At 47.9% G+C, this 13,410-nt stretch overlaps 1 protein-coding gene across 8 annotated transcripts in view; it reads right to left on the reverse strand.

Annotated features, from left to right (window-relative positions):
- Positions 1 to 264: 264 nt before the first annotated feature.
- The window catches only part of CNIH3 (cornichon family AMPA receptor auxiliary protein 3), a 337,129-nt gene continuing 323,983 nt past the window's right edge, over positions 265 to 13,410 (reverse strand). For all 8 annotated transcript variants that reach the window (XR_003118971.1, XM_025381696.1, XM_025381676.1 and 5 more), the window contains 3 exons: positions 10,272 to 10,384; positions 5,947 to 6,090; positions 265 to 1,488 (listed from right to left, as the gene is read on the reverse strand). Coding sequence is in view for 7 of the 8 variants with exons in the window: in XM_025381696.1 (XP_025237481.1) it covers positions 1,461 to 1,488; positions 5,947 to 6,090; positions 10,272 to 10,384 (285 nt within the window). In the remaining variant the exon portion in view is untranslated. The remainder of the gene's footprint in view (positions 1,489 to 5,946; positions 6,091 to 10,271; positions 10,385 to 13,410) is intronic.

Genomic DNA, 13,410 nt, shown 5'->3' on the forward strand with positions numbered 1-13,410 from the left:
TATCCCTAACAACAGTTACCTGGTCGGTAATCTGCAGGTATTGGCCAAGAGGAAGCCTTCTCCCCAAATCATCACCTCAAATTCTCCAGTTTTACACCATAAACCTCGGAGTAAAAGTCTGCATTTTGTTTTCCATAGAATTTTTAGCAGCACGATGCCTTTTTGAAAATTTGCCTTTTCCTCCTATCAGTTTTCCAACCATATGTAGACAAATCCAGCCTGTAATGGTTGAAATGAGAGAGCCAGTTAAGTGAGACACTCAAGTTGTCGCTGCATTTTAATAAACATAGCACACAATGTGTTGCTACACAAACACCATTCATAAACCTGAGTCACAGGTTTCAGATGGGAGCTGGGGATGTGTATAAATAGCCTGTGTGTGTTAACCAGTAGAAAAGAAGTTTGGGGAATAAGGTCAAAATCATTGTGCCCAATTTAAACATCATAAAAATCTCAGCCTTGTCATTATTTACAACCCCCAGCACAACTCCCACCCAAAAGAGATTGCCAAATGGAAAATTCTAAATAAGATGATGTCCTCATGTCGACCTAAACAGTACAAATGATGCAGCATCATAAAACGAAGTTATAATTATGTTGTCTCACTTCCTGGCTGCCGGATGCCCATGGTACAGAGCAGCCACTCCATAGGATTTTCTGAGCTCTGAGCTGTCTGGGGTTTTTGTAAGAACATAGCTTTGACTAGCATTGACCAATTGATTTGCATTAAATGATTCTGATGGTTTGAGGTGGCAAAAGAAGAATACAACCTGTGTGGTGGAGAACTAACACCTTGAACATGTTGCAAACGTTTCAAAAATCCATTTTTCCTATATTCACCCCTCCTCAGCTGAAAACAGCCCCGCGAGCTCAAGGCTGGTTACAGCTGAAGGCAAATCCCACACACCCTCCAGCCCCTCCCATTTGAGAAAAAGGGTGTGGCCACGGCTTGGAAGAAAGGCAACAAGAGTCTTGGGCAGCCAAGGCATTCTTGAGGCTTTCAACAGGTCCCTGCAGACTTGGCCTTGATTCTGGGTCATTCTGATCCTTAGCAAGCACCTTGCAGCCTTCCAGCCTCCGCTCCCATGGCCCAGGAACTCAGTGTGAACTTGCAAGGTGCTGTTCAATGAAGTGGATTCAGGAAGCAGCAATTCTCTCTCAGGAGAGGTCTAGTGTTTTGTCACCTACTCCCCCACACCACTGATGCTCAGAAGGGCAATAGGACCCTGTATGTGGAATTCGAATGCCAAAGATTGACACACAGGGCAACAACAGACACGCAGGGTTAACTTGGCTCCCAGCTGGCTGCGTGATCCCAGCTCCCGTTCAGTCAGACTGCCTGCTGGGTCTATTTCTCACATATCCCCATTCTGGTCCCTCCTCCAGTCGCCAGCAGAAATGCACCTCTCCGTCTGAGGTCTCTCCCGTCTCAGTCTCTGATGACGTGCACGGTCTTTGCGTTAAGAGCTCACTAAAGTGTAGATCATGCTGAATGCAAAAAGAAAAGGAAAAGAAGGCGTTAGTGGAAGCCCACAGAGGACTCAGGCTGCCCCTCAGGAGAGGGACCTTCCAGAGGCCAGACTCCTTGGCTTCTCCCTCATTCCTGTCACTATAGCATCTCGCCGACTCCACTACTGTGCCCCTTCTACTTCCCACAACGCTGGAATAAACATTTTTGGGGAGAGCATATTGTATCCCTTGGATAAAAGATGTGATTGCTCTAAGTGCCTATTATTATTCTCATCAGGATGATTATTATGGTTGTTTTCCTTTTCGTGCAATTGCAGGGCAGGTCTGGGGGTGCAGTGGATTCTTTATGCCAGCAGCTGCCACGTGCTTGCATGATGGCTGTGTCCAGGGGCTCCCAGATGATGCTGGATAATACGCTAGTGCTGGGAAAAAGATCATCCTCGTTATTGCAAAGTCCTGCATGGGAACATAAGCCCTCTGGGCACCAGAACTCAGTCAACTCTTGATTGGGTAACTCCCTGGCCCTCCTATTTTTAATGGACTCCAGGAATTAAACATGCATTAAAAGCGCGTGACCTAAAGTATTGCCCCAATACTACTAAGAGTGGGGGTAAAGGGGACATGTATCCCTGTGCTCTTAATAAGGACTTCAGGTTAAGTTTGCAAGGCTGAGGAATGATCTGCATCAAAATATACCTCTTTATTTGGCAGAAAAAGAAACCAACTGCCTTTCACATTATAGTGAGAAGAAAGATTCGTCTAAGAAGTAAAAGAAATGAAAAGAAGTGAAAAGGTTTTACTTCTAACCCTATGCAGCTGTGGAGGCCCAATGGGCTCTTCTGAGTAGCTGAAGTTCCATCTTCAGGAACCTCACACATCTCATGTGCACAGAGAACCACTGGTCAGATCTGGAGCAAGAGGGACTTACTCCACCTGGGGAAGCTGAGGGCCAGATGAGGAGTGACAGCAGGTGGAGAAGCCACATCCTAACTCCGAAGCCAACGCTTTTTGCATGACAGTACTAAGCCTCATGTGGATATCTTTATTTACTCACTTTCATTCATTCTTTCATTTAAAACCAACATGGTCTCTGGTGTCAAGGAACAAGTAAACCATAAATAACATAGATGGAGAGAAATAAACCTGAGGAGGGACAGGCATGATCCAGAATAACCGTGCAGGGGGGTGGTCCTACTACTTCAGGTGACCTAAAGTATTGTCCAATACTTTAGGATACTGTTCGTACTGGGCTCACCAGCTAGTATTAGTATCTGTGTTAGCTAGTCCCCTTCTAACACAACCCTCAAATTATCACCTTGTCCACAAGGCAAACTGTGAAGTGGGGTGATGGGTGCCATGTGATTCAAACAGGATAGAAGAAAGAGCACAGGCTCTGAAGCCAGATGTCGCAAATTATTAGCGGGGACCTGAGACGCATTTCTTAACCTCTCCAAGGTCCTCAGGAGCTCCTCAGGAAGCTGAAACCATAAACCACCCACCCCGTCTTCCCCGCTGTTGTGTGGGTCTCTAGCCCTGAGCTCAGTTCAGACATGGCTCTGCACACACATAGGTCCCCTTCTCTCCCTCCCACGGTGGCCTGTGCTGGCGCTCCTGTGCTCTCCAACAGCTCTGGATCTGAGGGGCCGGCAGCTCCTAAGGTGGGAGAAACAGAGTCTTTCATGGAGCCCCACAGAGCACGAAGGGGCCAGATTCAACAAAGAATGCAGGAGACCGTGGGGGCCACCCAGGGTCCCAGTGAGGCTGCAGGAACTATTTCCAATTTTGTTTTAGAAACAAAGTGATTAACACATGTATCATGAAGGCAGGGCCAAATTGAAGTAATGAACTAGAGGACAAACAGTCAAACAGACTGTCTGGAACACACTCAGTTATAGAACGATCACACCCATCCAACCGAGAGGAGCTGCCAAGCCCTCCCCACCCCGCCCCCTCCCACCCCCCACAGCGGAGCACGCACAGCAGCTTCCCTCCCTGTGAATTCATATGCCTTCTTCCTGGCGACGCCTCGGCTCCAGCATCTGCTGCAACAAAACTGAGATGAGGGAAATATCTTGCCTCCGTCTTCATCCACACTGAGGTGGATCCCAGGCTAAAGGGGCAGGAGCTAATTAAAACACTGGTCTCATTCTGTTGGCTTACAGGAGAGACAGCGCTGTCTCTAGGGACAGGCCACTCAGCCCATGACTCTGAAGAAGGGGAAGTCTGTGACTCCACAAAGAAAGCAGGGTTGAGCACACTGCAGGGAAGAAACCTAACCTCCGAGGTATCCAGTCCCTAAGCCCACAACGGCTTTGTCCACGCTCTGTATGTTTCCCAAGACAGGAACCCATCTGACAAGCCTTTGGTTGTCAGATAGTTCAGACTTGGAGTCAGAAAGACTTAGGTGAACCCACTGGGCACCATGGAAATCTCCGGAGGCTTCAAAGACTGTCAGGCTCCCCGCAAGCTGGAGTAGTAAACATTCCTGAGCACCCCACAGAGTCTGCAGACACAGAGGATGTAAAGGGAAGGCAGAACCAAGTAGAATGCTCCAGGGCCACCAAGGTGTGCATCAGGATTGTCCAGAGAGCTTGTTTAAAATGCGGAGCCCAGCCCTGGAAAGTCTGAATAGGTAGCTATAAGCCCAGGAATCTTGTATTTTTAAAAAGCACACCTTCCTCCCTTCCTTACCCCTCACTTTGATAAAGACTTTTCTAGAGGTTTTCTAAGATAGCCAGCAGTTAAGAGCTACTGGGCATAGTGGCTTACGCCTGTAATCCCAGCACTTTGGGAGGCCGAGGCGGGTGGAACACATGAGCCCAGGAGTTCAAGACCAGCCTGGGCAACATGGCAAAACCCTGTCTCTACAGAAAAATACAAAAATTAGCCGAGCATGTGGTACATGCCTATAATTCCAGCTACTCAGGAGGCTAAGGCAGGAGGATCCCTTGAGCCTGGAGTTTGAGGCTGCAGCAAGCTATGATCCTGCCATTGTATTCCAGCCTGGGAGACAGACTGATACCCTCAAAAAAAAAAAAAAAAAAGGAAAATGAAAAAGGAGTTCAGCCTTTGAAATCGGACTCAAGATGTATTACTTATAGCTGTGACACTATTAGCTGTGAATTCAGGAACATAAACTTCTCAGATTCAGTTCATTTTTCGTATGTGAGTGAGGATAGTATTTATCTCATAAGTTGAGCAATACGTACAAAGCTCTGAGCACAAAGCCTGGCTCATTTTTAAATGTCAGAACTTTGGGAGGCTGAGGCAGGAGGGTCACTTGGGCTGAAGAGTTCAAGACCTGCCTGGGTAACACAGTGAAACCCCATCTCTACAAAAAATTTAAAAAAAAAAAAATTAGCTGGGCATGGTGACACATACCTGTAGTCCCAGCTACTCAGAAGGTTAAGGTGGGAGAATCGCTTGAGCCCAGGAGTTCAAGGCTGCAGTGAGCAGTGATGGCACCACTGCACTCCAGCCTGCGCGAAACAGAGAGACCCCATCTTTAAAGAAAAATTTAAAAATAAATAAAAAATGCTGGACAAATGCAGCCACATTCTGCCCTGCCACAGCCCAATCCAAACCTAGGTGTGGCGTGGAGTCCAACACACCAACCTCCTCCTCTTCACCTGGCTGCTGTCAACCATGCCCTTTTGGAGACATCACTGGGAGGTTTGGAGTTCACCATGGCCCTGCCACAGGTAACGACGGAATCGCAAGTGACAGGTGAGAGTCCCCAGAGATGAGCCAAAGAGGAGCAGGAAGGAGGAGGAGACATTTGCGGAAAAGGCACTCTGGGCTGTCAAACCACAAGATAGTCTGTTTATAACTATCTGCTTAGTTAGGATGTTCTGAGCGGAGAGGTGCAAAGAGGGGAGATTCCTGAAACAGGATTGCAAAGTAGGCAGGTTTTTCTTAATTGGAATGGTGTTATGTAATATTGGGAAAACGGTAAATGAAGCATTTAGTGACCCAAAATGCCACTTTATGAACCATGACAGCCACTGTGGGACTGGGGCGGGGAGTTTGGAGCCTCTGTTATGGTTCCCAAGAATCCTTGCAAACAGGCCACGGGGCAAGGGACAGTGAGGATGAGCCTGGGCCCCGGGACCACAGGCAACCTGGTGGGCTGAGCTGCAGAGTTGTGCGAGGCAGGAAGCCCTATAGGGAAGAAGGAGTAACCAACCGCACTTCACCAGTTACCTCCAAAGGGATGTTGAGAGGGTGTTTTCACTGCATGGCCCTGAGGATGTGCCCATCAGCAGGCAAGGCCTCCTGCAGGATCTCCTGCCCCTTTCCTTGTCTACACAGAAGCCCTTGCTCCTGAGCCAGAGTCAGACAGCTAGGCCCACACCCGACTGGCCTTCACTCCCACCCTCGCAGGCCATCTCCCAAAGGCTGCCTCCCAGAGGCCAGCCTGAAATTCTCTTCCTTTTGCTGCAGGAGTCAAAACCACCAGGAGGGGCAGCTACTCACCAGTAAAGGTAGTAGAAGAAGGAGAGGAGATAGAAGGCCAGCTTACACCAGGCCTCCTTCTGACAGTAACTCAAAGTGTCGGCATTCATGACCACCGGTGGGTCGTAGGCTAGCTCTGAGCTATCTGCCGGACAGTGGAAATACCTGCAGGGAGAGAGGACATCACTGTCTCTGAGGTCCTGGTACTTCTGGCATCACCTGGGCAAGCCCTTCTGATGCAGGGCTTCTGTCGAGCAATCCCTGCCAAGCGATTGCCTGCCTTCTGCCCAAATCACAGCTCAAGCACCGCTGAAGAGTGGCTCAGCCACTATCTTCCAGCAGGTAATAAATCCCCAAATACTCCGACCCACTGGCATCATGGCAATTTCACCCATATACAAAGCTGCTCGAACAGAAGGGGAAATGTGTCACCTGGCACTGCCTGGGAGTCTGAGGAAGAGCTGCCTCTCAGGACAGGTGTAGGCAGAGGTACGGGGCTCTACTGCCACTGCTGGGGCACCACCGTACCTCCATTCTACCCTAAAAACTACTTTACACAGACCGTTATTGAAAATCTTGAGTACTTCAGGACATCCTATTCCCACTTGAGTGTAGAGCAGTTTACAGGTGCTTTCCTTCTTGATAGTGGGACCTAGAACTAAAAAAGAACATCAGCCATCTGTCGGGAGAGAGCAGGCCCCGGACGGCAGCTGGGTGAGCGAAAGAACGTGGGTGGGAAAGAGGAGGAGGGGGAGCAGCTAACATGAACTGTGTCTACTTCAAAATACTACAGTCCCAAGGCTCACCTGGCCACCGCCCCGAGGGGAGCCCAAAATACCATATTCCCAAGGCTCACCTGGCCACAGCCCCTGAGGAGGGGAGTCCAAAATACCATATTCCCAAGGCTCACCTGGCCACAGCCCCTGAGGAGGGGAGCCCAAAATATCATATTCCCAACGCTCACCTGGCCACAGCCCCTGAGGAGGGGAGCCCAAAATACCATATTCCCAAGGCTCACCTGGCCACAGCCCCTGAGGAGGGAAGCCATCAGGCTTGGTGAGACCTGGGGCAGGAGTCTGAGCCTCCTGAGTCCCTTGGGAAGTGGTCACTGCCCCCAGGACACTGCCCCCAGGGACCTGGCCACAGCCTCCTGCCCAGCCCAAGAACAAAGTAGAGCTGGAATCTCTCAGCGAGTTCCTTTTTCAGTCATTCTGGTAAAGCCACCCACAGGCCAGGAGTGCAAATAAATGGCTTCCCTGGGCTCTAGGGCAGACAGTGGTTCTCAATGGTGAGCATGGACCTGAGGAGAGGGCTCCAACCGGGAGATTTATCACACTGGCTTTGAAGAACATCCTGCAATGTAGCAACTCGCAGATCCAGCACCTCTGTTCCCTCCTCCTTCCCCTTCAGAGAACTGCACTGACATTATCTGTCACTGACACTGTGCTGAAAAGAAATCACAAGCCAGATTCGATGACAACTGCCAGCTCACAGCCCTCCAGGCCACTCACCTCTCCTCTTCCTGGGAGCGATCTCAAAAGCTATTTGCTGTCACTGTAGTTTTATTCCCAGGTGACCTCATTAAGTGGAGGCAGAAGGGCAGGGTGGCCATATGGCTCCGTGGAAAGAGCAAAGGCCCTGCCAGTCACTGGTCACCACACTGACTTTCCTTGGGTCACTCATTAATCCAGCTGAGCCTCAACTTTCTCATCTGTGAAATGGGGACGGAATTGCCCTCCGCACAGGGCTGTTGTGGACTATTATGTGAGGCGATGTATGCAAATAACCTGGGAAGAACAGGTACTGAGTCAACAGCAGACAGTCCTATTTCCTTTACACAAACTAAGAGCCAGAGCAGGAGGGGACTTTCTCTGTATGAGAAATGTCACTGATCTGGACCTGTTGGAAAGGAGGGGGAATGGAAAGGGGGACAAAGGGTGTATAAGGCCTTTGATGTTTAAAGGACTCCTCTCCTCCTCATTCTTTTTTTCTTTCATGTTCTGAGAACTTACTAATTGCCAGGAACTAGACTAGATCCTGTCAGGGATTCAAAAAAAAGGTAAGACAAAGTGCCTACTGGCAAGGAGATTATAGCCCCTCCCTTCCTCCATAGAGATGAACTTTCCAAGTCTATGGACACTGGCTGCCTCTCCTTTTCCTCCCTTTTGGACAAGTGCTAGCCCCACAAGCAGTGCCCTGATCGATGTTTTGTCAATCACATTTCTGATACGCTGCCTTGACAGCCCCCTACTTGAAGGACCTTGGGAGGAACTCCTTTCCTGGGGAGAAGAGCCAGCCCCTGGGGCAGTGTGTCAGGCAGCAGGGACTCGGACTGGGATTCATACAGAGGTGGGACGTAACCTCAGCCCTGCCACGTCCGAGCTGGACAGCTGACTTAACCTTTGTGAGTCTCTGTGTCCCCATGTGTCAAACACAGAAAATGAAACCCAGCTCACTTGGTTATTGTGAATCCTGGATCTCCTATTTGACCTCTCTCTAATTCAGATGATAGCACATTGCCTTTACTTAAAGTGAGGCTTCTCGATGTAACTGAATCTTTTTCCTTCCTCCCTAAACCTGAGATTTCTTCTACCCTGCTGGCCCTGGTCAATGGCACCATCAACCTCCCGGTCACCCAGCCTAGAGGTGTCCTCTCCCTCACCTGCACCCAATTATGGGCCAAGGCCTGTCCAGTTCACTTCCATGGGTTCTTCTGTTCTCTCATCATTCTGACTCCCACTACATGGGTCAAGGCTCTCTCATCTCTCCACCTGGAGTTCCCACCATAACCCCCCAGTTGGATTTCAATCTCAATATTTCACCCTCTAACCCATCCTTTACACTACTTCCCAGGCCACCTTCCTAAAAATCAGATCAGGTAATGCCATTGTCTTCTTCTAAAGTTTCTGATCATTTTCCATTACCTAAAAAATAAATTAATTGCACCTTCCCCATAAAATCATTTCAGGCCCTCCATACCATACTCTCAGCTGTCTGCCAACCTGTCTCTTCTTATTTCCCTTGAAGAACCCTACATCCAACCTCACTGAACAACTACTATTTCCCAAACACACCAAGTGCTCTCTTAACTCTGGGCCTTTACACATGCTGGTCCCTCTCTCTGGAATGTGCTTTTCCAAAGTCATTCTTGAGTCTATTTAAGTGCTTCTTTCTCTATGCTCCTACCTGTATTCCTCATATGTCTGTTAAGAACATATTTCCCTCTACCACTAGGATGTACGTTCCTTAAGGGTAAAGGTTTTGCTTTACACTTAGCGTGAAATCCCTCGCAATGCCTGGCGTGTAGAATGTATTCTGCATGTTTTCTAAATGAAGGAGTGCATGTCTTAGGTGTGGCTAAATTCAAGCCAGATTTTATGGTAGAATAACAATGATAAAACAATTTGGGGTCCAATGCTCTCGCAGCCAAGGGTCAAGGGCAGGCAACTTATCTGCACAAATACCCTCTCTACTATTTTGATATTCCTCCACCTCTGCCTCCTGTGTCCATATGGTGACTCTATTTTACAAAAAGCCAAAAATCACATGATCTGACGCATGGTCTTAGAAGGGAATAGAATATATGAAATTATAACTGTCCCAGAAAATCCAGCCCATCTGGTAGGTGCTTTTTTTTTTATTAAGATATAATTTACATACCATAAAAGTCACCCTTTTAAAGTGTACAATTGTACAATTCAGTGGTTTTTAGTATATTCATAGAGTTGTGCAACCATCATGACTATCTAATTTCAGAACATTTTCATCACCCTAAAAAGAAAACCTTTGACCCACTAGCAGTCATTCCCTATCTCATTCCCTCCCAGTCCCTGGCAGCCATGAATTTACTTTCTGTCTCTATAGATTTGCCTATCCTGGACATTTCATATAAATAGAATCATGAAATATGTGGCCTTTTGTGTCCGGCTTTTTTCATTGATCCTTTCTTTAGGACTCCATGTTGTAGCATATATCAGTACTTCATTTCTTTTTATTGACAAATAATATTCCATTGTATGGATATACCACATTTTGTTTCTCCATTTATCAGTTGATGGGCATTCGGGTTGGTTCCACTCTTTGGCTGTTGTGAATGCTACTATAGATGCTTTTAACACTGACCTGCAAGGGATGGGATTGTGGTTAATGAAACCAACAAAAAGGGCCTTCTCTTATTGGACCTGCTGCCTGAGAGCACTTTGGGAATGGGCTTTAAAGACAGAGACCCAGAAAGGAAGGGATGATTGGAAGGCACTAGAAGCTGTCTATTTGGGGGACATCGTCACTGGAGAGCAGGTTGCCCTGGCAGAAAAGAAAGAGGATAGACCAGTCCCAGTCCGACTTACCTCCAGAAGTGATAGAAAAGTAGAGGGACATTCAGTCCCAGCGTGAGCCACTCTTGCGCACACAGGAACATGATGCAGAAGAGGCTATGGATGGAGTATTCTGGCAGCACCAGCTGAAGAGGGAGCAGAGACACAGCCCTGAGTTAGAGGAGGAAAACACCACTCCTGCTTCTATGGCAGCTGACTTCTGCCTGGACACTGCCTCTCACAGGCAGTTGATACAAAGGCCCTCCCTTGAGCAACATAGAGCCACTGTCCCAACACAGATCCATTTCTGGTAAGTTCTTCTTTTTATGGCACTCCTCTTTTCATTATACCCAAACCCAAATGACACAAGCCCTCAGTGCACTACTTGCTATTAATAGAATACCGTGCTTGCTCCTAGGGGTCACCCATGGATGGCCACTGGGAAGACTGGAAGAGCTGGTCCAGTCCATGTGTCATCTGACCCAAGGCAGGACCACTAGAAGAAATACTGCAAGGGTTTCTAATGAGTCCATAACTGCCCTGCTCTTATTTTTCTGGCCCCTGTGTGTCCTCCTATAGTAACTCACAAACCTAAAGTGAATATGTACATTTATCACAAATATAGGAGGGTCAGGAAAAAATGGCCAGCCCCAAGAGGCAGTGGCATTTTGCCTGATGGTGGATGGAGCAAGAGGAATGCAAGAAAAATAACAATTAGCAATGATGAAGAGGGACAGTGTAGCCTCTGCGGGAAGAGGGAAGAAACTGATCCTGACCAAGAAAGGCCTGATGGTGGGAAGCAACCAGCAGGAAGACTAAGCTCTTCCACCTCCAACCCAGCCACACAGGTATAAATGGGTAAAAGGAGCTTAAAAGCATTGAAAAGCTGCTCCCAAGGGTGCTTACATTTTATCAGAAATCAAAGTTGTAAGCTAAAGGGTAACTGTAAGAAATTTGACACCTAGACCAGCAGTAGGGAAGGTTACATATATAAATGCACCATTTTACCCAGTTATGTAGGGAGATATAGATATATATTACCAAATATATTTATTTATATAATATATAAATATACTTTGTATTGCTTAGGCTATCCTGAATGCTTTGGTCTTCCTATCAAAATCTTTTGAAATATCCTGCAAGGCCCATCTCAAATGCCACTTACTTTTTTTTTTTTTTTGAGACATAGTCTCACTCTGTCACCCAGGCTGGAGTACAGTGACGTGATCTCGGCTCACTCTAACCTCCGCCTCCTGGGTTCAAGCAATTCTCCTGCCTCAGCCTACCGAGTAGCTAGGATTATAGGTGTCTGCCATCACGCCCAGCTAATTTTTGTATTTTTCAGTAGAAACGGGGTTTCACCATGTTGGCTAGATTGGTCTTGAACTCCTGACCTCAGGTGATCTGCCCACCTCAGTCTCCCAAAGTGCTGGGATTACAGGCATGAGCTACTGTGTCTGGCCTCAAATGCCACTTTCTATTGGGAGTTCTGCCCACCCTCCCCTGTACCTCTGGGCCCCACAGCATGTTTTCTGACCCCCTCCCAGGGGTACTTTCCTAATCTATCCATTGTGGAGTCATCATCTTCTTCCCACCTCCCAATACAGACAGACTCCTCTGTCCAGCATTCTGCAAGCCATCTTAGCCAACGTCTATTCTTTTCTCATTTCCATTTACAAAGTGCCTTTGTACAATGCACGGCAGTTAGGAGAGACTTAACAAATACTTGCTAAAGTGCGTTGAACTGACCAAGTGCACGTGTTTACAACATGGCTGGCTGGCATTAGATATGCAGCCTGTGGTTACAAACTAAGATGCCTTTGGGTGGAGAACAAACTCCCTCAAACCATCCCATCTGGGTGTGGACCATGACTTTGGTCTCTCAATTTAGTTAGATGAGCTAACTACCCCAGATGGCAGACGCAGAGAGAGAAACACATACGCACACATTAAAAATAAAGACATGCACAGCACACGTGTAAGACATTTTGTAACTATGGGGCACCTTCTTTAGTCTCAAAGTCCAGTGCAGATGAATTGCATTAACCCTCACCTTAGACTTCCCAAGCAGTCACCTGAAGAATCAGAACAAAGGAGCCATCATTCCGGAGGTGGTGACCCTTGGTGGGTGAACTGGGTACAGCCAGCCCCTGTGAATCTCAACCACCTGGCAGGAGGGGGCACGCCATGTCCCTAGTATATCTCCTCATAGGACCTCAGAGCTGTGCTAACCAACCCTATCTACCCCCAGCCAAGGCATCACTCTACCCCCTCCCATTCAAAGAGAAAGCCCACTTTCTCAGAGCCGGGTGCACCAGCCCCGGGAGGCAGTGGCTGTGAGTTCTGCTGTGCACATCTCCACAGTTTCTAATCATTGGTTTCAGCCACTTAAGCTGAGGTAATTAACACGTTTAGAGACAGCCACCACGGGCCTGAATCATCCATTATTTCTCCATCTCCATCTCCGACTCCAATGACAAATCTCTGACTGATTACAGTTTGGATTTCAGGTCCCACTCTTAATGACCACCGCTTCTTCTCTCTTTGGGGCTTGATTGATTGTGGAGGCTGTAACCTTCCAAGCAGGGAGGATTCATCACTGTCTCCATGCAGAAGAAAACTGCTTAATGGAGGCCAGCTAGTCACAGAGGTCTCCAGCCTTTTGGACGGTTGGAAAAAAAACTGAATAATTTACTCTGCCATTTCAGGTGGCTTCTCCAGATGACCTCTTACTACCTAGAACACTGACCACTGACCTCTTACTACCTAAAACACTACTACTTACAAGTAGAAGAGGCTCCTCCAACTAATCCAGAGACTTTTAGGAGTGACAGTGACCTTTTGATACACACACTGGTCCTTACCTACTTCCCCAGCTGCTCCTTGTCACAATTATGTGAAAGAGGTAGGAAACCTCTTCCTTCTAGACCAAATGGAAATCAGCCAGGCCATTTGCATGAGGCCTGCGCCATAGCCATTATGGCTGCCTCCACTCACACCCAACACTCAACCTTCTGGAAGGTGGTAAGGTCGCATTTTCCAGTTCTCGAGGGTTGGGGGTGCCGATGGGCTGTGGGCAGAATTGATGTGGAGAGAAGGGCCAGACCACTTAACGGCTGATACAAAATGCTCCAGAGTCTCTTTTCCTTTTCCTCTCACAACGCAAAAAGTA

Source organism: Theropithecus gelada, chromosome 1 (assembly GCF_003255815.1).
Source record: "Theropithecus gelada isolate Dixy chromosome 1, Tgel_1.0, whole genome shotgun sequence".
NCBI classification, from domain to species: Eukaryota; Metazoa; Chordata; class Mammalia; order Primates; family Cercopithecidae; genus Theropithecus; species Theropithecus gelada.